Below are 23,194 nucleotides of genomic sequence, written 5' to 3'. Positions count from 1 at the left end.
AAAAAGAATAAAGAAATAAATTTGAAAGAGTGTAATTTGTATGGTTTTATAGGCATTTTGCTCCACGGTGTCATAGTTTTAGGTTTCTTTTTCAACAATATTTAAAAACATTTATTGCACTAATATTGATAGCTGTGACTTCCCCACTGGCTGACATGACATAATCTTTGCTTTCTGTGAGGTTCTGGGTACTTTTAAACTTGTTTGACGGGACTTTTGACTGTTTTCTCTGATGACATCATGGTGAGTGTCACATGACTCAAAAACTTCCTGCTTTGAATGTGTGTCGCTTGGCTAAAGAAGCAGGAAATGCATTACATTAAAAGATCATACTACACAAATAAATGGGACAGGATAGTTTTTTTGTGACAAACTCTCACTTCCCGACTGTTGGACAGGACAGTTTCATTAAACCTTTTGATCTCTTTTGGTTATGATTAAATATCAGTAGGTTTTTAATTTTAAAAAAAAAGAAAAAAGAAAGAAGTGAAGATGAAAAAGTGAAACCCTCAAGACCAGCTCATAAGATTCATCATCGCGTCATCATTTCCTGTCAGGAAGCTGCTCCTGCAACTGATGATGATGATGATGATGATGATGATGATGGTGGTGGTGGTGGTGGTGGTGGTGGAGACACCCTCCTGGGGCTTTAAATGCTACCGGCTGGTCTTTATTTGTCCCTGTGATGTTACATAATTCTTTTCTTAACCTTCTACTGAAACAGTGTCAGGATGTCTCAGCTGGGAGTCAAAGACGGAAGGACACAAATCACAGTTTCGACGCAATCCACAGGAAGTAGATGAAAACTGGTGTGTGTGTTTCTACTCATGTGTGTGGGTTTGAATCTATGTCTTAGCATAAGCATGAGATTAGTGGCAGCTCGCCAGACTGGCGCTGGGTTGTACCAACCTCCCCCAAGAACTGACCTCGTGAACGTGGCCTAATATAGAGAAACAGCAGTGTTGCAGACACATGTTCAACTCTAATATGTTAAAGAAAAGAGATAAAAATGGACTTCAACCATTGTACAAGTATACGGTTGAGTAAACGTATTTAAGAAGAAATATAATAAAAATCAACGGATTTTAAAATATAGTATAGAAGGTTAGATGTTTGTAGCTCAAAATAACTGGAAGTGAACATAGGAAGAGAAGAAAGAGATCACAACCAAGCACCATTAAATGTGTTTATTTTTAAAAAAATACACAATATTTTAAAAAGCAGCAGGTCACATTTTTTCACAGGTTAGAAATGAATGATGACCTTCTAACATAAAAACAGTTTGAAACACTGTTGTCGCTGTTATCAGAGCACCATGTCAACATATGGGACAGACCCAATGCAGTAGTACTGATTTGTCAAAGTCCACAACAGCAGCATTGTGTGTGTTTGTGAGTGTGTCATTCCACAACTGACCAATAATCAAGTGGTGAGGTCCCCACAAGAACCGCAAATATTACAACGGGGAGAATATTTCCACTTGCAGAGACATTTCAGACTGATATCCCGGTTTAAAGGCAGGAAACTCCCCGGAACATCAGATATACGTGTGCGCGCGTGTGTGTATGCGGTCGCCGCTTCTCGTGACTCACATCGTTCAGTGCTGATTCACGGACACACGCTTTGAGTCAGCGGTTTGTGTTCGAACTCATTCTGAGTGAAGGTGAATCACCGGGAAAAAGAAACGTTCCGTCTCTTCCTCAAACTTTGCCGCCTGACAGTTTCTTCTCCTTCTCTGCGTCTCCGTCTGGGCTCATCTGGCCCGCATGATCGGCCGGTAAGCGCGCACCCTGGTGCCGGGACCCTCAATGTAGGTCACCTGCTCGGTGCGTCAGGGATCAAACATCCCTTGCGGGTTAGGTTCCGCTCCAACGTCCCATTGGAGGCTATTTCTAACCTCCATCTGTTCAGAAGGCAGGTATAACCCGATTTAAAGACAAGGCAGTTAGGGAGTCCGCGGCGCGACAGCTGCCCACCGGGGTCGCATACCTTTCCTCCCCGGGCTCCAGCCTCGCCCTTTTGCTGGGAAGGAAGTCCGGCGCCACCGAAGTCTTACCCCGGCGTTTCCTGGAGTGCCTCGATGGACTCAAATTCTCTTTGTCCTCATTGACTTCATCGTCCAGCTTGTCGTTAATTGGCTCGGTGGCACAGGGCTCCGACTGGGGCTCGACATGGGGCGCAGGCTCGGTTTGTTCCGCTGCGTTGGAGCCGGTGTCCATGGGCTCCTCTGGCGCTTGGTGCGCGCCGCTGGTCCCCTCGTTTTCTCGGGAAGAGTGATAGATATCCCGGGCACTTCGCATAACCATAGACAGGAGAAGGCTCCGATGAAGCCTCAGCCCTCCTCGCTGGGTCCTTGAGGCGTACAACTTGCTGATCGACACTGCCAGGATTCGTCTGGCTTCGGCGTTGATGTCCATCGCTGTTGTGGCGCTCATTTTCTTCGTGCGTAATAATGCGTTTTGGCACAGTGAGTGAAGGCTCCACAAGTAGACGAACTCCGGACTGTTCTGTCCTGGGCTGGACTTCTGGCTGTGGTCGAATCGGCAGCTGCACTCAGAAATGAGAGCGTGCGACGAGCGGGGCGGCGTTTTATTTCCTCTTTGACGTAATGTGGACTTCATTCCTCAGTTAGCGACAAGCAGGCGCCGCCCACACCTGCTGCACCCCTCCCCCTCCACACACACACACCGCGCACACACACACACACACGCACGCACGCACGTACACAAACACACAGATAAAACACCATCTGTTCTTTTTTTTTCTGTATTAACTCTTTCTTAATATTTCTGCATTTAGCGACTTATTGAACTCAACATAAATGTTATTGATAATAATTAATATTTGGGTTTTGATGTGACGTAAGCTATACCTGCTACCTGAATAAGTTAGAAAACAATTTATTAAGAGAAACCTGTAGACGGAATTTAAATATTTCATATGGTTTCAAAGCTGAAAGTTAGGTTTCGCATCAATATCAAGTGGGAAATATTGTTTTTATTATAAGGAAAGTGGGTTAGTCTTCCAGGAAGGATCTCCACAACGAGAACGGGAAGTTGCTCTGTCTGAGGAAGTTAAAATGGTCCATTTACAAAGAAAGTAAGCTCACATCACACCGTGTTTACATTCTGGTCAGAAAAAAAAACGCTTCAAAGAATTTACGTAGGAGAAGCAAGAGTCTCCTATTTCACTGGACAACGTCACAGGCTGTGCCTCCATATATGGTCTATCCGGTAGTAAATTCCCGTGGGGACGCGCAGTGTGGAAAAGCCATGACGCGAACGCGCATCCGCAGGCCCCTCCCCGCCTGCTGAGTTCACGCAGCTGTTACGTCACTCGTGCACCATATATGGAAGCGTCAGCAATGTAAATTACCGACTGATGCGGATGTTGAAATGCAGACGACTGTACGTCCAGTTACCCAGGTGATACCTTCACTAACTGTTGGAAAACGCTCCATATGTGTGCAGACAATTTATTTTTCTTTGAAAGTTATATTTAAAGTTAAGAAATCGATATGTGTAATCAGCTGCAATGCTATGTACCCGTCTTCACTTAACTGTTATCAGTATATCCAGTAGTTTAGATGCAGAACAACAAATCCAGTTTGTTTTTAGTTATGGGACGTTTTTCAACTGTCTTATAATTTATTAGAGGATCTTTTCAATCCTACATTAACTCATTTTTTAACACTTGTTCCAATAAAAGCCAAGATAGTTCCACTCTGTATCCAAACTGTGTATAATAATTATTTTAGAGTTCTAAACACAGACATTGTGGCTCTTTTGTAGGGCCATTACAACAAGCCCTTTGGTGAGGTTAGTTATAATAAACTCCCAGTTATAGTACAGCCATTTTTGTCAGCTACACCATGTTTTAATACTGATTTATTTCTACTTGTTTTTATGTTAATCTCAGGCAAGCTTATTGTTTGCTTCAGTATAAAATTACAACAAATTTTAGACAAAAAAAAGTCTCTTGCTTTGTACCATAAAGTGTTTTTCTTACCAGAGTGACTCTTCTGTCACTGGATAACTGACAGAGGGCAAATTACACTTGTTATCAGGAAGACCGGCTGTCCCTCCTCTGAGCTGTGTGATGCTGTCAAAACATGCGAGCTGTAACCATGGAAACCTCTCCCATTGCTCCCCACAACATGAACATGGCTTCAGAAACACTGTGAAGAATGCAGAATGTATTTTAATGGGAGTTAAGCTACCCGGCTAACTCAGTCACAGACTGCTGTATGTAGGCCCTACTCTAAAATCATTACACATTATTGTCCAAATGGAGCTTTTGAGTTTGTTTCAAGTTTTAATGTGCATGTTTTCAAGTCAAACAACTCTGAAGCAACATGCAGCCATCTCAGGTCTGTGCTGAGTTTGTCTCTATGGTGACTCAGTGTTATGTGTTATGTGTTATATGATAGTACTAACACTGCATCTGCCCCAGGGCCAAATGGGTGTGTGTGTGTGTGTGTGTGTGTGTGTGTGGGTGTGAGAGAGGGAGAGAGAGAGAGAGAGAGAGAGAGAGAGAGAGAGAGAGAGGAGAGAGAGAGAGAGAGAGAGAGAGAGAGAGAGAGAAGGGTGGGACCTGCAATTTGCATTATTTCCCTCTGCAGTAACACTGTTTAGTCGGGCTGCAGAATGACCTACTTGCTAAAATATGACCTTTCACATTGATAAATTGTGGCAACTGTTGACAAAGTAAACAATAAACAGTGTCAAGATTGATTAAAAGATTTAGATTTTTTTTCATATTGTATGTGGTGTGTGTAATAACATAAACCTATATTCGTAATAATTTCTAATAAACTAATGATGTAAGGCGATATCAGTTGAAGGTAAACTGCTGTGAATTGGTTCTGGTCGCCTGTCCCTGCAAGAATTCCTGCGAATTACGTCCATGATGTAAAACCTCTACCAGCAGATTGAGGGCTTACCGGTACTCAGGATTTTCCATTGTGTTTTTTCTTTTCAGTGCACCAAATGGGGATCTGAATTTGCCTAAATTTAAAAAAAGGTCAACCCTTTCTGGAGCACTGAAGGCATGATGATGCAATGGATGACGATTTCTATTTATAGACTGTGTTTGCCTCTGAAGGTCTCTCTGGCTAGGTTAACTTTCATTGTGCTACTGCTTCACCCTCTTTAAAAATGACTACATTTTCCCAATGAGGCGGTCAGAGAAGAGCAGATATCCAAGATAAAACCACCTTTCCATTTTAGATGTTTTTTATTAAGCTTTCACATGATCATATTGTGTGTGTGATTGTGTTATTTTCTCCAAATATTTAAAGTTTGATTTGTAGAGATACTGGTTTTCAATTTATTTTCGTTTCATGTTAGACAAATTGTAATTCTTGAAGAGAATTAGTAGAGGGCAACAAAAAACAGCAAAAGGATAAAGATAAACATCGGATCCCCCTTTCATCCATTCATTGTTAAAGCATTTTTTTAAAAAAAAATTTCCCCCAGAACTGATCTATTGACTTTAGACAGGCAGAGTAATGTGTTGAGTGTGTGAACATGGATGTTTGTACTGTGACTGACTGTGAATTTTCTCAGGACAGGAAGGGAGGAGGAGTGAAGAAGGTGAAGAGGGCGGGGGAGGGACAGGAAGGAAGGAAGGAATTGCAATGGACGGGTGGGTAAGGTTGAGAGAAACCCCCACAGGAACAGAGAAAGAATGAATGGGAGGAGCAGGAAGGAAAATGTACAAATAGAATTTGCTGAGCGTGCAAGTTTCTTTACCCAGCAGCAATCAAAAATTCAAATGGTAATTATTGTGATTCAATATCATATCAGAAATATCACACTTTATCTGATATGTATGTATGTATGTATGTATGTATGTATGTATGTATGTATGTATGTATGTATGTATGTATGTGTGTGTTGGTGTGTGTGTATAGCATTATTTTTAAAATTATAATTTATTATTTAATAGAATTAATTATTAATTATTATTAATTACTGAATTTACTGAATTAATAACTGAGGAGGTAAGGTCTGACAACCTCAGCTGTACGTAACTGGCTCAAAACCGAACTGTCCTAAAAGTTTAAATGGAAGATAATGTAGGTCAGATTATGCCATATGAACTCCTGCATTCCCCCAAATGTAAATATTTACTCATTCTGTAAGCAGACTTCAGAGCAAAACCCTCTGTACCGCAGATTCCTGCAATTTACCGTAAAGGTTGTCCATGATTGCGCAGCTGTCACCATGGCAACTAATCTTATACAGATGTAAACTGCACCTTAACTCCACTTCTGCCAACACGCATCCGGCTCGTTTATTGAAGCCATATTTATTTCGGGGGGTGGGGGCTTTATGCGTGAGCCAAGTTTTCATCATCTGGGACTGAAGAAAGACTTAATTTTGTTTTTATCCTTGAATAACTATCAATTTATACATCGATGACGTAGTGGCTCGTCACTCGCTGCCTTCTGCGCATGCGCGAGCTAGAAGCGGAAGAACGCAACATGTCTGTAGAAGATCCGTTTTTCGTGGTCAAGGGGTAAGAAATGAACAGAATAAGTCATTCGGTGCTGAGTTTCTTCGCGCGGGTTTATTAAAGTAGAAACCTGGGTTTGAGAAGAACAGTGAGTTTGGTGTTTACCTGACGTGTAAGTCTTGAAACATTTGCAACCTTGGCTAATCGGCTAGCTGAAGCTAACTAGCGTCCACGCTAGTAATTGCACCGTGACAGCCAGTGTTGATGTATGGCAGCAGACTTCGTCTCTGCACCTTGTTATTACTGATAATTGTTTGTTTAAACTCTTACAATGTGAAACTGGTGATTGGCTCAGGTGTCCCGCCGTTGATATTGTGATGTGAAGTTAAAGAAGGATGCAAAGTGTAGCTTGTGTGTTTGTTTTGGTGATGCGATGGCGAGTTGCTACGTCAGTGTCACGTAAGGGTGAGGTCAGCTGGCTAACCTGACCCCTGCTGTGCACGTTTGTGCGTGCAGGGAAGTGCAGAAGGCCCTATCACGTGCTCGGAGCCTCTTTGACAGATGGGAGGAACTGCTACAGGACGGGACTCAGGTGAGCAGCTATAAACCCCATAATTACACTCTCTGAGCAGCACATGTACAACATATACATCCGGCCATATCCGCATTTGTGTCACATCTTATTACTATATGTTCTGTTATTAAAAGTGATATCATAAATGCAAATTCTAACATTGAAACACACCACACAACAAAGATAAAACCTCTCAAAACAGATTGAGTAAGTCCTCTGTTATAGTAGATTTTTGGGGTATTTAAAATATCTGCATACTTGTGTATCAGCATTGTGTATTTGCATTTGTTTCTTGTTGACTGGAAATGCACAGGTTAACATAATAGTTAGTCGTGTTAACCTTTTCCTACAGCTTTGCTCCTAGATGTGCAGTGATTAATCATTCATCATTCACATCAGTGAATGCACCTCACTACATTTACATAGTCAGCATTATTAATTTAGTGTGTGTTTGTCAACATGGTGACATAGTAAAGGTAAGTCAAATAAAGGTAAAACATGAAAAAACTACTAGCTGTTAGGCTAAATTAAAACTTTTTTCTACCTGCGAGATTAAAAACAGAGTAATTTCAGAAACTCTCTAGATCAGCTAATCTTCTATTTTTTTTTATCAATCTGGGGATGAAGGTTTTAAAAATGATACACGAAGTTGTTTAATCCATAAATTGTTTTTCGAATCAAAAAGCTTCTTTAAAAGGCTTTAACGAAGAGAGCATTTTGATAGAAGGACTTTGTTTGCAGTGAAAGTTCGGTTTTAGACTTTCATGTCCGCAGAATTTAGTTTTCATTATAGCACCCCCCCAAAATTAGCATTGATTAACATTCATTGTTGGCTTTAAATTAACTGAACTCTTTGGCCACAGGTCAGTCAACATGACAGCACATGTATTAATGTGTATAATCAACTTCTACTTGGCTTGTACTAGTGCACATGAATTAATAAATCAAACCTTTTTGCCATCTCAGGTCAGCCGTGATGAACTGGACTGGAGTACCAATGAACTAAGGAACTGTCTTAGGGCCATCGAATGGGACCTGGAAGATCTCAGCGAGACCATTAGTATCCTTTACACTCATTTAAAAAACAATGTATTCTTGTTTTTGAATGATGAAGTGATTTCTCATCTGACTGAACAAACAGATTCTTTGTCACTTGATTTCGTTCTGTTTCTGAGGAGACGCTACAGAGCTGAGCCATTTTTACTGATGTGGCATTTAAGCAAAAGTAACAATCACTCATATAAAAGCCTCTAGCTGTTGTCAGCTGCTTTTTACATCTTCAGGCAGCGAAGTCAGTCTGTTTCTATGTTGTGACTGGACTTGTTGAGATGATTCATGACTGGAGTTATTGTATTTGATTTGGTGTGGTGCAAGGGCATGGAGATGGGGATTTGTTGTTTACAGGGTTTAATGAAAGAGCTGTATTTATTCAAGTGTTTACTCAGTTTGAAAAGGCATTGTGTTTATACTTGTTTTTGGCATTATTAATAGAATACTCACTAATGGAGTAATAGTGGACTTATTTTCCCAAACTCAGCCGGAACTAAATCCACCGCAGCAGAACAGATGTGCTATCAGGCATTCAGAGCCTCAGAATATGTCATGAGGTTGTGTGCAGTGTAGCCCCTAATCCTGAAGGTGCCAGTAAGTGTCAATAGTAACTGGTTTGCATACTGCCAGTAGACCATAAAGCAGTGGTCCCCAAACTTTTGCCTGTGAGGGCTACATAACTTTTCCCCTCTCTGATGGAGGTCTGGGATCAGCTTGTAACAGAAAAAGTGTGTCGGTCGCAGGGGTGCCTAAACGTAAAAATGTATTGTTTTCCAGAAAGCCACACATAACCAAATAACCCTTTTGGGTTCTTCACAGAAAATAAGGCCAGAAAAACAAATAACACTATGAAATAAATAATTACCAAATAACCCTCTCTCGGGAAATAAATAGCACAAGTCAGCAAATAAATAGCACGTTGTGCCGTGCTGTGTCCTGCACGTCTGTGCTCTCCTCCAATGCTAATGAAAAAGGTCAAATTCTTTCGTCTCTTGCTGCAGCTGGGCATATACATTACCCCCGATTTCTTCAATGCGTCTGGTGATTGTACTTTCTGACAGACTCATGGCATTAAATATGTCTTTCTTCCCAGGACACACCTCTTCCGTGACATCATTCATACATTTCTTGACAAACTCTCCATAAGTGAAAGGTTTAAAAAGGTCAAATACAAATGCACATATATGAAGGAAAAAAATCAAAATGCATCTCTGGTATTGTTCAGGAGCCTGGCCAAATTTAGAAGCGGGCCGTATCTGGCCTGCGGGCTGTAGTTTGGGGACCACTGCCATAAAGTATATTCCAACTCAACAACTGTTATCAGGAATAGTGATACATTTATGTACTGTTACAAAATAAATAGAAACGCTACATCTGTGACACTACAATGAACCCTTCCCATTTCTTTCCTCTTCATCTTTCCATCTAGTGAAAATGAAATAGTTTAATTTGATAGCGTAGGCACCATTTATTTCTTTAACTGGTTCAGATATTGTGGAATCCAATCCTGGAAAGTTCCGACTGGGTGAGAGTGAACTTAAGGAGAGGAAAGACTTTGTGGAAAGAACCAGGAAATCTGTCCAGGTAAAACTCTCATTTGATTATTTATAGGATTTGCTGCTTGTTGTTATTCCCCAGGTTTATCTTTTGTGTGTGTGTCAGTTCATATGGAGGCCTTTCTGGGCTGTTTCAGTGGTTTGAGGACATTTATTCTGGAGGTACTGCTGTTTGTGACTTGAAAACACTGCCTGGAAGGCTGTGGGTGTGATTTGGCAGCTGAAGTGTTTCAGACAAAAACACACAAACTGTAGGTCAGACAAAGCAGTTAATCCTGTTCTTGCAGCAGAGCAACTGAAGTATTTTGAGAGGCAGTGTTTTCATTGGATAACCCTTCTTGATTCACCTAATTGATTTTCTCCTTTTGGTCATTAAGTAAGTTGTGCTGACATAATTGTTATGTTGCTTTCACATTCAGATTACCACATAAACATACTACAGCAACATTTCCCCCCAACTTCCAGTCCATCATTCTTTTCAGTAATGGTTTTCCAACAGTGTTTAATCACAACAGGAGTTGTGAGTCACCTCTAACAAAGGCAAGTTTTGCCAAGATGCCCTGTTTGAATAGGCATCCAGAGAAATTAGTTCTATGAGCCAGAATAAAGGGGGGGGGGAAATTACCTTTTTAAATTTATTGTGAGATAAGAATAGAAAATCCAAAATTACCATGATGGTAACCAATTGATGTTTTTTGCTCCAACTGACCTCGTGGGGGTAGCAGTGCGCCTGTGCGGCCACTAGTTTGCAAAATAGATTAAATAGAGGCTCTTTGGGTTTATTCAAATGTTATAGCACATGTAATTTAGTAACACAGTATAAGTGAACGTTAGAGCGGAACCATTGTGTGGGACTAATGGTTTCATGACGGCATAATTATTTTAGCGGACCAATGGACGTAAAGCGATCGTTTGTAGCGTTCATTCATTCAGGAGGAGGGAGAAGATTCGGGCAAAAAGAGAAAAATTAAGATTATTGACAGAAACGAAAAAAGCAGCTTCAGGGACAGGCCAGAATGCTTAAGACGACGAACTAAAGCAGAAGTGAGACCGAACACATTAAGAAGACATCGAACCACCCTTTGAAGGATGCATAGTGAGTTATCCGGACAGTTTACTCATATTTTTTGTTTATCAAAATTCTTGCGAGTGACTGGTGTGAGTTACTGGTAGAGTTTGAATCACTGGATGGTAGAAGTAAAAATATATTTTCTGTGTGTGTGTGTGTGTGTGTGTGTGTGTGTGTGTGTAGGAGATGAAGGAGCAGCTGTCCAGTCCTTCTGCTGTGGCTCAGGCAGAGAAAAAGAACAGACAGGTTAGTGGATGTTTCGCTGTTTACACTAGAATAGGTGGCACAAATGTGTTGAATTAGTTACATGTTTGGAATTCTCTAACTTATCTCTAACTGTAGAGGTCTCAATGTTAACTGTTGAGCCCATGATGAATTGACTAAATAAGAATAGAAGTGTGAAGTTAATCCCATCTGAAACCACATGGTTATTGCAGACCTCTGACCTTATGTTTTATTCTAGATGTTGTCCATAGTATAAACTACCTTAGGTAATGTGTATGTGGACAGACATTGGTTGCGTGTAAGTCCAGTGTTGACATCATGTCACATGTCTTCATCCAGGCTCTGCTGTCCTCAACGATTCAGGACAGGTCGTCCATGTTGGAGGCTCACATGGTGTCTGCTAACTCCAGATACATCGAAGAGCAACAGGAACAGCAGCAGGTAGACAAACAGTGTAAAAAGCAGTCGAGCTCTTTGTGGCTCTTAATCTATAATAACACTGTCGCTTTATTTAGCAGTTCAAGTTAAAGTACGTCAATTAAGTTAAATGACACCCAGAAAATCCCTGAATCGACCTGTTTGACCATGTGAAGAAAATGCATTAAAGCCTTCCACTGTGTAGGTTTCAGGTTTGAATCCCTGGGCTCCTCTTGTTGTGGTCAAATCTGTTATGAAATTCAAAGATTTATTAGTTGTAAACTCACTGACTAGGAGGGTTCATTTAAAACCAGAACATGACCTCAGAGCTGTGGTCCCATTCAGAAGATGTAGAGACCAGACTTATATCTGGTCCAGAGAATAGAACTGAGCGGCTTTGCTCAACCAATGTCCCACCCCGATCACTAACATGTGCGAACATGTTTGATGCGGACTCTCTCTTGCTGGTTCTCAGGTTCCTTGGAACGCTTCTGTGGTTTTTGAAGGAAGTGCCTGGGGAATCTGTCGTTCACATCTTTGATTTGATTAGAGAAGAGCTCTGTGCATCTTAAACAGGCTTTGAAAAGGCTGATGAATATTAGTGGTATCAATATAGAGCAGTGCTTCTCAATTATTTTCTGTTACGCCCCCCCTAGGAAGAAGAAAACATTTTGCGCCCCCCCGCCGTGACTATAATTAGTATCATTTGTCTATGAAATTGTTATAAGTACACCTCTGCATAACATTGTATCCTTATTAATATTAAAGAAAACAAAAAAAGAAAGAAATATAGACCAAAGCGGGATGATTGTTGCCAATATTCGGCACGTTTTTGCCGAAAAAACTCAAGCGGCTGATCAGCGTGACTGGGGTGTAATGTCTTTAAGTGACGCCTTCATTTATTTGGCTTCATGCTGTCCTGCCAACATTTTTAGACACAGTAAACACACCGGTCTTTCCTCGTCTCCCACCGTAGTCGCAGTGAAGCCAAGCGCTATATACGCTTCGTCATATTTCCTCGTCTTAGCTTTCGGGAGACTTCCGTATGTCTCATTATCTCCGTCTCTCTCCGCCTTTCTTTTCATCACTGTTAAGTATTTTTTCATGCTGTCTCTTGGTGGTTTGTTCACTGCACTTCCTATCTCTTGCTCTGTGGTGTGTGCGCGCAGGATGTGCAATTACACTTTATTCTAGTACGGCAAAAAAAAAAAAAGTTCTCCGGGGTCACACGCGCCCCCCCTGGCATCGCCCCACTATTTGAGAAGCGCTGATATAGAGACAGGATTTCAGTCATTATAGCTGGGACAGAAGCAGTGTTGATCTCTCTCTCTCTCTAAGTATGTCTGTATGTATGTGTGTATGTATGTAGCTGATCATACAGGAACAGGATGACCAGCTGGAGCTGGTGTCAGGCAGTATCAGAGTCCTTAAAGACATGTCAGGACGCATCGGAGACGAGCTTGATGAGCAGGCTGTGTGAGTTTACACACACACAAGCAGTCACCTGGTTCCGCCTAACATGCGCAGTGGTGTGAAAATATTTACGTCCATTCTGTTAATTTTTTTTATTATTTTTTTGGATAACTAAAATCCAGTCCCATGTCAACAAGTCTCCTTTGGAACTACAGAAGATTTAACTGTGGGGAAAAAAGATGTCTTTTGCTGCAACTTGGTTTTTAAGTCCTAAATGTTTTTAAAAATGACGCCGTTGTCTCTCAGTATGTTGGGGGACTTTGGAGAGGAGATGCAGCAGACATCCTCCCGCATGGACTCTGTCCTGAAGAAGTTGGAGAAGGTGTCGCACATGACCAGCAGTGAGTGGACGTGAAAGATCCACGAAGCTCCTCAGCCTAAGCATCACGTGACTAAAACCGTGTTCGTCCTGGTCAGGTCGCAGGCAGTGGTGTGCCATCGGGGTCCTGGTCGCCGTCATGGTTGTGGTCCTCATCCTCTTCCTTGTCCTCTGATGTCGATGATCCAGAAGGTTCCACGGCGTGGCGGACAGACGCAGGTCTCACCCCTTCCGCTTGAGGAAAGAAGCTGGTGACTCCTCAGTGAAACAGAGCTGCTGAAGCTCTCAGCAGGTCCAAAAGTTAATAACGGAAACTATTAAATATATTTCCAAATTTAATTTCCATGGAAAGAAAGAAACATTACCTGATGACAGTGGAGAATATTTGCCTGCAAACATGAACACTTACAACAAAATGCAAATTTAAGTGAGGTTTAATGTTGGCCTACCTTCTTATGTTTCATGAGTTGTTAAGGTTCTTCAGTGCTTAAAGGTCTTCAGCTGTTATTAAACACGAATCTGTTGGGAGGGAGAGGCTGATCTGGCTCTTATAGGTTTGGCTTTGTCTTTGTCCATTATGGGGATGAGCACATGGGTGAGTTGCTAGTTCATTGCAGGGCCCTGTGGGCTTAGTACTTTATTGGTACTCTGGGGTGTTCTAACCCAAAACACCATCATTTGTCCAGCACTGGGGCTTGAACTGGCAACCCTCTGCTTGTCAGCTCAGCCCTTTACAGACTGAACCACCACCCCGGCTTTTAGAGGTGCTGTTATCTTTTAAGACGCAGCAGAATTCCCTGTTTTTAAACACCCACTCTGATTGCTCCAAAGTTGTAGGGCTTTCAGGTCAAAAATTGGACTTTTTATTGGTGAAGAACTGTAGGGAACACTTTGTTTTACTGAAGGCGTCACTGGCGGGGCCGCAGACTTGGTGCCTGATTAAGATGCTTGTTTTGAAGGCGCTTCACGGATGGTGTGACGTGTTTGAATAGTTGCAGCACAATGCTGATTTAAATGATGCTGCTGTCTGGATCTTGGATCTACCAGTGAGATGTTGTCCTTCAGGTTCAACCCTTGAAGTGAAAACCATGCAGATTGGCCGTTTGAAGCTGGCGAGGGCAGCGTGGGAGTTTTTGGCGTGCCTTAAATATATTTTTATATTGTGAAATGTGTGTTATGTTTCTGTGCCTACGCGTGACTCAAGGTGGGGGGAAACTGGTTGTGGTCCTTCCAGGCTGGTTTGGGTCTGGACCCCGAGGGGTGACAGACCCAAACCAGCAGGACGGTCTCTTCTTTTCCCGTCTTAGTGATTGCTGGGCAGGCTGTCAAAGCAAACGTTTAGGCTCACAGCGCCCCCTGCTGGAGACCGAGAGTCGGTTCAGGTCACGTCGCTGCAGTCGTGTGGTTCTCACCAACTTTTAGGCAGATTACCCTCATTTTATCTTAAAATGATTTGAGATCAGATAAGAGATCTTCACATTTCAGAAGCTCAAACCAAAAAGTGATTTTTCTGCTGTTAAATTTGCTTAGTTGAATCAAGATTGAAGATGTTTGACTGTTAAAAAGCCAGATTAGAACAAGTGGCGCAGCTTTTCAGAGACGTGTTACACATTTATTCACATCTGACGACCAAACGAGTTCCCTCAATCACCCTTTTGAATTTTTGTTAACGATCCACAAGATGTTTTTGTACAGTTTTGCTCTTGTACTTGTCTTTTGAATGTAATGTTTGCCAAAACAGATTAAACACATTTTATCTGACATTTTGCCAGATTCGATCTCACAACATTGTGCAAATGAATCTTAAATGACAAAAAAAACTCGTTTCTATTTGTCCACTAGTGGCCGCTATTCAAAACCAACAATACCAGTTGTTTTAAAGACTTCTTAAAAGGTCAATAAACACAGCACACATCTGTAAAGTCAATCCCATTTGTTAAAAACCTTTTTATTAAGATATTCAGATTTTTTTCCCCCCTCCCTCATTTTTAAATCAGTCTGGTTCATTTTGCTCTTTACAGTAGTTAATGTGCAATTTATTACTGGGTCACAGTTAGGAATTCACAAAGTTATTGGCACTTGGAACACATGGGGAAAACACTGGCATGTACAAGGGGGGTGGGGGTGGGGGTAGGGCGGGGATCGTCATCGGTGGGATGGGGCGGGATTGACACGGCAGGCGTGCATGTGTGACAGGGCAAATGGGGGATTCTGACATCAGCAGATGCTACTGCACAGGTTTGACTTAAAATTCTCTTTACTTCCCAAAAGCTCTTATTTCACTTTTATTTCTGGGTTATGAAGGATAATAAAGAATAATACCTCATGCTGCGAGTGCACATCTAACAATCAAACTCTGATAGTGCTTCTATGTTGTAATGTACAGTCTAAATATTTATATATTTATAGTGTAAAACAAATGACAGGAGGAAAAATAAAGATCGTTTTCAACCAACTCCACCAGAGACAAGGACGTGGGGGTAAATAAAAAAAAGTCATTCGAAGTTGCTGTGATCATAAAAAGCCCCACCCCCCATTCTGTAGCATAATTTTGAGGTAAGAATGTGTTGACATGGACTCTCAACATGTGTGTAACATGTGTGTAACCTGTGCCGTGTGCATTCAGATGGTCCGGCAGCGCTCTGCTGAGACTCCCGGTCTCCTGAAAAACAAAAATGTACCTGCTGTTGCCGTGGCAGCCGCGGGGGCTGTCCACGGCGCTGTGGGTTAAGGTCTGCTATGGCTGAGAGCTCCCGAGGTAAACTTTAGTTAAAACTGCATCAGCGACACAAAGACCCACGTGCAAGCCCCGCAACACGCCAGCAGGCGAGCGCGCGAGTTTCTGTCTCAGAGGTTTTACCTGTTTCTATTATACATATACAGTATTTATATAGATATGAGAGTATTGTTGTCTCTGGTGTGTGGGGAAGATTTCTGAAAGACCCGCGGAGTCCGAGGTGCATGAAGGGGAGGAGGTTAACATGGAGGAGGCTGAGAGGAAGGGAAAGAGAAGAGGAGCTGAATGAGGGTCGGCTCCTCTTCCTTTTGCGGCTTCACTCTCAGCTGTAACTTTTATTTTTTCTCTTTTTTCTTATTTTTTAAAAACACACTTGACCACACGGCTCCTGATAACGGAAGGAAAAAATACACCCTCTGGTCCAAAAGTAACAGGGACAAGAGTGTGAAGCCTAGCTTCTGTCTGGCTCCTCCCAGTCTCAGAATTTACACAAGCATTGATTTTCTCTCTTTAAACTGACTGGAACGTTCCACTGGTGTCACAGTCAAAACCCACCCTGCTGACGCCCCCCAGGAGGATTAAGGTGCTCCATTCTTATCTGAACATTACCTTTCTGGGTCAGTGGAAAGACTTGGCTCCCAGTTAGACTCCAATTCTAAAAATTAACAGGTGATTGGAATTATTCTAGGGTTGAGCCCGTGGAAGGCCTGGCCTACTGTAGTCTGGCAGCATCCGCCTTTAAATTGGATATCTAGGGTACAAATCCCCCAAAATTTCACCCAATGACAAAACGGCTGACGGTTTTAAATGGGGCCACAACCTTTGTTGCTGTGACAATGTTGCAGGTGAATCCAACGAGCAGAGAATTGAAAGACCTTTTGCTGGTCACCTGGATGCAACCGTACAATGCTTGCCTTTTCCTAGCATCTATCCAGTCTTCACTGTTTTACCTCACCCACATGTTCATCCCTCCCTATTCCAATTTTATACAAGACTTTACACAGTCCATGCTCCCGTTTCCCACCTGGGGGAGACTGATGGGCACATTTTTACAGTAAACAACAAATGTCAGTAAGAGGAGAAAACATAAAAAATAAAAAAAAGGGAATAGTACAAAAAGATAAAAACATCCAAAATAAGAACCTTACAAAAAGAACCCTTATGTTACATGACCCGTGCCTGTCCCTCCCGCTAGATTTAACACGGTGACCTCTGACCTCAGAAACAGGAAATGATACTGCGAGCGTGCTCAGAAGGGTTCAGAGGGCTTTGGCTCTCCGGGACAGTTGAGCACTCACCCAAAAGGTGCTAACTTTCTCTCTCTCTCTCTCTCAAAGATTATCTCTCTCCCCCGTCACTTTAGTGGGTCGACAGCCAAAGCAAAGATCAGGAGTGCAAAAAGGATCGTCATGGACAAACGAGTCAAAGTGTTTTGTTTTTTTTTTAAAAACAGCTGCGGTGCTCTTTTCTCTCAGCCACTTTCAATCTGCTGATTTTTATTTGTTGGCCACTTTAGCCCGCGTGCTGTGGCTGATTTGGCAGGTTTTTGTGTCTTGTGTCGCGGTTGTGGAAATTTGCAGCAGAAGCTTCATTCTGCCCATAAGGTGCTCCGATAAACAGTGATCGAGACTGATTACAATCGTTGGTTGGGTAGGATCACTGACTGTGCCCCCTGGTGGAACTTGATGGATACTGCAGGCTGAGCCCCCCGACTTCTGATGTGCAGTAAACGTGTTCACCACTGGGAGGTGCTAAACAGACAAAAACATTCAAGCAACAGTAGCTTATTTGTAGAGGCTGGTTGGAGAACCAGGTCAAGTAAACTCGCTTTGGGTTCATTTTTCTAAAGAAAAAAAAATAAAATTATATATATATTCATATATTCAATGGTCACAAGACAAATGATGGTCGTGTTTTCAGTAAGGTTTTTTTTTTTCTTAACGGACATTCAAGACGTTCAGTCTTAAAATGATGGAAGAACAGCAGTTGTTCGCCTTGACCGTCTGTCCATCCGCCCAACCCCGATCTTGCCTTGACAGAAGCTGCAGTTGAGTAAACCAACATCTGGTCCAGCATTAAAAGCCCCATCCCTCCCTTTAGCCCCTCGATCGTACAACATTCACAATGCAAAAATATGTGGTTCTCTTTCCCTAAACTATTTTACAGCTAACCATGACTCCGTTTCATCAAAACATAACTTGGCATCTCTACGTACGGGTGTTAATGTTCAATTATTAGTAGCATGTCTTTTAAAATAAAAATGGAGGACTACAATACGCTAGCTCAAACATACAAAACAAAAGTACAAATGCAAAAGAATATCAAACATGAAAAAGGAAAAAGTGTACAAAGCTAAAAGCAGGAAGTCATATCGCTTTAAAAAAAAACACAGAAGCAAACATCTGACCTGGCCCCGATCAACCTGTACTAGCAAAACTGTGCTCAGATGTAATTGTCCCATGGGGCAGAAGAGTGTTCGGTGCTCGACAAAAGATGTTCAGTAATGCTCAGCTCGCACGGCCATTAAAACAGGAAATGGGATTGGCCTCGTGACAGGAAATATCCACCTTTATGCTGTGCTTTTACTGTGAAACTCTCGATCCGAGACCACAGAGGAGGAAAGCAGAAATACAAATGTTTGGTCATAACTATATTGAATCAACTGTGCTGCTGAGTGGAAATACAGCGGCGCTCTTACAATCTTTACGCTCAAAGTCTTCCTGCCTCAAGTGGCATTTTAAACCCCTTTATTGTACAACACCGCCAACAGTCCACGACCAGAGTCCTAACGGTTCGCTTCCTGTCACACTACTGCAGGTCTGGTGCTGCACCTGTTCTGTGGATGACTTAAAACCTCAGAAACCCTCCTTTGAATGGGATATGCACTGATTTTGTTACATTAGCCACAATTTGCAAGCGTCCGTCCTCATCCCATCTCTCTGGAGTCAATCCCCCCTTTAAAACACCACGTAAAACGAACAAGTGCACAGGTATTCAACACGATGGCGCAGGGCCAGAGAGCCCATCAACTCCTCCTCTTCTTCGTCATTAACCCCCCCTCCCCTCCCCTTCACTCTTGTCTCTTTGTCTGGATTGTGGCTTCGCTCATGTGACAGCAGACTGCCGCAATGCCTCATCTGTCCTGGGAGATTCTTCACAAACACCTCACACACATATCGCACACGTACACACAACCACCCCCCCTTCCCATGTCCACGATGACATATTATTCCATCTCTTCCTGATTTGGTCACATTTTCAGGGCCAGTCGATTAGATTCATGATTTCTCATCATGTCACCCGTCAGTCATCAAAGTCTGGCCTTCCTAAACAATCATCTCATTTCTTTACATACACACACACACACACACACACACACACACACACACACACACGGCAGTAAACACGAAAGCCATAACTGGACAACAGTTTCTCCTACCAGAGAGGAGGGGTGCACATTCATGTGCCTGCTCAGATGCACCTACACCCATTGCTTTGCATATTCACGCACACACATTCACTCACACACTCACTCTCACTCACACACACACACACACACGTTGTAAACCCTGTTCAAATGTGTGCAATGTATTCTGTGAAGAAAAGAGAGTGGACAGATGTGTATAGAAACAAATGGAAATGATGGACAGAAACGCACACAGATATGAGCCGAGGCAAAATTGACGTAAACAAAGACAATAGAAAACAGACGAGCGAAGAATTCCACACAGAGTGGAACTGCGTGCGTGTTGACATGTTGCCATTCATACGGACAAATCTGGGTGTTAACAGTGTTGTCACGACATTTTGGCACATCTCATCACCTTTAATGGACTTTGAGGGAATTATATATAGTTTATTTCTGATGACGAAATCTTATTTTACTTTTAGATGAATCATGGTAGGTGACATGTCCAGATTTGATACGCCACAGATGTTACGTAGACACCGTTAATGGATATGTGACCCTGCAGTCATTGTGTGTGTGTGTGTGTGTGTCTGTGTGTGCGTGCGCTTGTGCCAGACATAAAACAGCCACTCATTTCAAACTCGGCGTGCACCCACCCACCGCTCACACAGACCTTGCAGATCCGGGCACCCAAACCACCCACGCACAGCGACAGACATGCGCACTCGCAGCGTTAAGTCAGACACACACGTATGCAGCACATAGATCGAGACGCAGACCTGGTCTAGCATGGGCATGCGCATCACACACACACACACGCTGTCAAAGGCTCTTTCCAGTGAGGAGGCAGGCATTAACATGCCATAAATGGAGATGGAGGAAAGCAGGCAGAAGGGAAATGCATACATTAATGTGTGTGCTCTCTCTCTCCCTCACACACACACATTAAAAATACACCCACGTATTGTGTTTGCTTACAGATGCACACAAAGCCTTCAGGAACAGCCAGCAAACCCTCCCCGCAAAAACACGTGTGCGTAGCTGTACATTCATCCCAATACCCTCATCACCCCTCCCTCTAAGGAGTCTTCTAAAACCAGCATGTTTTTTTATTTTTAAAAAAGAGGAATCAGAAATGTGCAAATTGTCTCCTAGATCATCTACCCCTCCCCAAGTCTATTCACTTTCCTCCCCCCCTCACCTCTTTCCTCAGCCTCCACGGATTGTACCACGTACTCAGAAATGAGGGTGGGATACCGCTCGCCCCCCCATTCGGCCTTATGATTGTAGGACCTTTAGGTGCTTGTCTTTCTTTGACTGATAGCCTTTTTTTTTTTTTTAAATAATTAAATTAAGATTCTACAAAAAGGTAAAAACATAAAAAAAACATGTAAACATCATTCAGGTGGGCAAAAACATTTTTATAAGACTGATCTCAGAACGAGTTCAGTTAGACGCCATCATCAAGGCGCTTTTGGTTCTTTATTGGGTCATTCCTGCTTTTCACGTAAGGGATGGTTTACTGTGTGTGTCTGTGTGTGTGTGAGAGAGACATGGACCAGTTCATCGCAGGGGTCAAACCCATTTCTAAAACCCATTACAATTATAAGGTGCTCGATCTTCAAAAGGAGGGAAACAGATGTGTGAAGACGACAAGAACGTCATCTAGAAAACTGTAGAAAATAGGGGCTTAAAGATTTGTTTGAATTTCACGTGTGGGAAAAGGCGTGAAAGCAGGTCATACACAACAACTCGATTATCATCAGAAGAATAATAAGAACGTTTACACCTGCTGCTGCCCCCTACAGCCGATACACTGCATCACACCCATCACAGACGCTACCATGATTTTTCCCATTGATCTCAGCGATTGGATAATGAGGCTAAATTCTGAGGCTCAAAATTGAGGGAAGATGGTTCATGGTTTAATCAGCCCACAGAAAAAGTCTGGTTCTGATCTGATTGGGCCATCTTGCGCATCTTCTCTTAACAAACACATTTTCATTACGTAAGGGCACTAATAAAGAAAAGACCTGAACCTCAAGGTCAATCGCTCTTTCCGTGCATCGAAAAACAGCTGCTGGTAATCGCTGTTTGATTAATAAGCTGTGGTTGTACTGAAATAAAAGCGGCCATAAACTTTACATCTACGTGACACCAATTGGGCCTATGGTGTCGAACAGTTAGCGAGACAGACGCTCCCCTAACCACTGGGAAATGGCGTTGCGTTAAGAGACCTGTCCTGGCCCACCTGGCACCAGATCTAACCCTCCAGACTGTGCGAGTGCATTCAGCTGCGGTCTGAAGGCCAACACGCAACATTGTTCATTCTATGCTCTGCAAGAATCAGTCGTATGTGACCTCATGAAACCTTCTGGACAGGTTCCTGCGCCAACATTCAGCAGCTTTGTAGCATCTGGTCAAATTCTCTCTCTCTCTCTCTCTCTCTCTCTCTCTCTCTCTCTCTGTGTCTGTGTGTGTGTAGAGCCAGAGGACACTTGTGCAGCTTCCTGGCACAACTGCAAATATTCTTAGTGAAAACAATTTAAACATGAGCGGAGAACAATAGAACGCTGCGTTCTCTCTCACACACAAACACACCGTTCCTACGCTCCCAGGAAGCAACTCCGTTTGTCTTCTCATTAAAAAAAGAAAAACTGTAATAAACACATATAAATGGGAATTAAGAGTATTTTTCTTTTCACTACTTTTCACTGATTTTTTTTCCAGGCAAAGCTTGCCTTCTCTTTCTGAAAGGTACAAAAACAGTTTGATTGTACTCAGACCACAGGAAAAATAAAACAGTGCATTTATCACAGCTAACTCTGACCTTCGCCTGCAGGTTTCCTCCCCTTTCAGAGGCTTGGCAAAAAAAAAAAAACATTTAAAAAACTTTGAAACAAACACAGAATTGAGAATGATCTTTTCTTTTGGGCCATAAACTGTGGGTGGCTGGGGGTCCACCTCAGGCTGCACCACTCATAATTCTCCACTGGGTTGGGGCAGGAAAATCATAAATCATCGATTAGCCTTTTCATTTCGAAACCCTGACCTCATCGACCCGCTCGCTTTCAGCAAGGCTGATGCTTCTACACGTATACATTCAATATGAAAACAACAGTGTTGGTGGTTCGGGGAAGGAGATACGATGTTCTCCCAATAGGACTACAACTCCCCAAACCCCCCGCCCCCCCAAGAACATTTGTGATTGGCTGCGGTTGGAAAAGGGCTTCAGAGAAAGAATGCAAAAACATTTAAAAAAGGCTAAAACTACCAGTTATGAAAGGCTGCAGAGGAACAAAGATGAGATGGTGGGGGCCCCCCCATCATTCATCCCTCTGCTTTCTTTCTCCTATCCTCCAAACTACCATTATCAGAAAAGAAAGAGGCATTCTGGATAGCAGTAAGACAAGGAATGAACCAAAAAACAGGTAGAAAAGAAGAATCCCAAAACAGCGAACGGGACAAATTCTCATCACAGCCCCAACAGCCACGGAAATGTCACCCCTCCCTCCGTCAATCCGTTCATTCATGTTTCTGTCCCATCACTCACTCAAAACAAAGTGCTTCCATCTGCGCCAACGCTCTGGAGGGCATCTGCCGGCGTAGCTCCGCCCCTGGCTTCACCATTGTTGGCTGCTGCCTCTGCCACAGCCTCCAGGGAGGTGGGGTCAAAGCCTTGCTCCGCCCCCAGCGCGTCCGCTTCCATCTTGACGCTGTCTGCGAGGAAGGCGGAGTAGGCGTCACTGTCGGCCATCAGCAGTTTGAGTTTGGGGATCCAGCTCTTGCGGACGACGCGGCGTGCGTTGGTGCACATGTCGGCCGCAATGGCGTTCATCTCACTCTCCTTGAAGCTTGGCGCGAAGTTCTGGCAATAAACTGGAGGAAGAAAAAGAGGTGAAAACA

General features: G+C 42.8%; 3 protein-coding genes across 9 annotated transcripts in view; 1 reads left to right on the top strand and 2 right to left on the bottom strand.

The window, feature by feature from the left end:
• Window positions 1–1,172: 1,172 nt before the first annotated feature.
• Window positions 1,173–2,620, bottom strand: ier2b (immediate early response 2b). Its single transcript, XM_057035210.1, has one exon. The coding sequence runs from the start codon at window positions 2,433–2,435 to the stop codon at window positions 1,908–1,910; it is 528 nt and encodes a 175-aa protein (XP_056891190.1). The 5' UTR covers window positions 2,436–2,620; the 3' UTR covers window positions 1,173–1,907.
• Window positions 2,621–6,372: 3,752 nt separating this feature from the next.
• Window positions 6,373–14,928, top strand: LOC130527078 (syntaxin-10). Its single transcript, XM_057035209.1, has 9 exons — window positions 6,373–6,522; window positions 6,976–7,051; window positions 8,000–8,093; window positions 9,573–9,667; window positions 10,892–10,954; window positions 11,273–11,374; window positions 12,720–12,826; window positions 13,070–13,164; window positions 13,241–14,928. Exons 1-9 carry the CDS (start codon window positions 6,458–6,460, stop codon window positions 13,315–13,317), a joined length of 774 nt encoding a protein of 257 aa, XP_056891189.1. The 5' UTR covers window positions 6,373–6,457; the 3' UTR covers window positions 13,318–14,928.
• A 132-nt stretch (window positions 14,929–15,060) lies between these two features.
• The window catches only part of nacc1b (nucleus accumbens associated 1, BEN and BTB (POZ) domain containing b), an 18,031-nt gene continuing 9,897 nt past the window's right edge, over window positions 15,061–23,194 (bottom strand). For 6 of the 7 annotated variants that reach the window (XM_057035203.1, XM_057035204.1, XM_057035201.1 and 3 more), the window contains one exon: window positions 15,061–23,167. In XM_057035203.1, coding sequence (XP_056891183.1) covers window positions 22,842–23,167 — 326 coding nt within the window. In that variant the 3' untranslated portion in view covers window positions 15,061–22,841. The remainder of the gene's footprint in view (window positions 23,168–23,194) is intronic. The other variant, XR_008950930.1, reaches the window with a different exon arrangement.

The sequence above is a fragment of the Takifugu flavidus genome, chromosome 6, assembly GCF_003711565.1.
Source record: "Takifugu flavidus isolate HTHZ2018 chromosome 6, ASM371156v2, whole genome shotgun sequence".
NCBI classification, from domain to species: Eukaryota; Metazoa; Chordata; class Actinopteri; order Tetraodontiformes; family Tetraodontidae; genus Takifugu; species Takifugu flavidus.
The sequence above is the reverse complement of the archived record's forward strand: the minus strand, read 5'-3'. Positions and strand labels throughout refer to the sequence as shown.

Coding starts and splice junctions, on each gene's coding strand:
- LOC130527078 (XM_057035209.1), top strand. CDS start 6,458: ATGCGCGAGCTAGAAGCGGAAGAACGCAACATGTCTGTAGAAGATCCG. Junction 8,094..9,572: donor AGATCTCAGCGAGACCATTA/GTATCCTTTACA, acceptor TAACTGGTTCAG/ATATTGTGGAATCCAATCCT. Junction 11,375..12,719: donor AGCAACAGGAACAGCAGCAG/GTAGACAAACAG, acceptor GTATGTATGTAG/CTGATCATACAGGAACAGGA.
- ier2b (XM_057035210.1), bottom strand. CDS start 2,435: ATGAGCGCCACAACAGCGATGGACATCAACGCCGAAGCCAGACGAATC.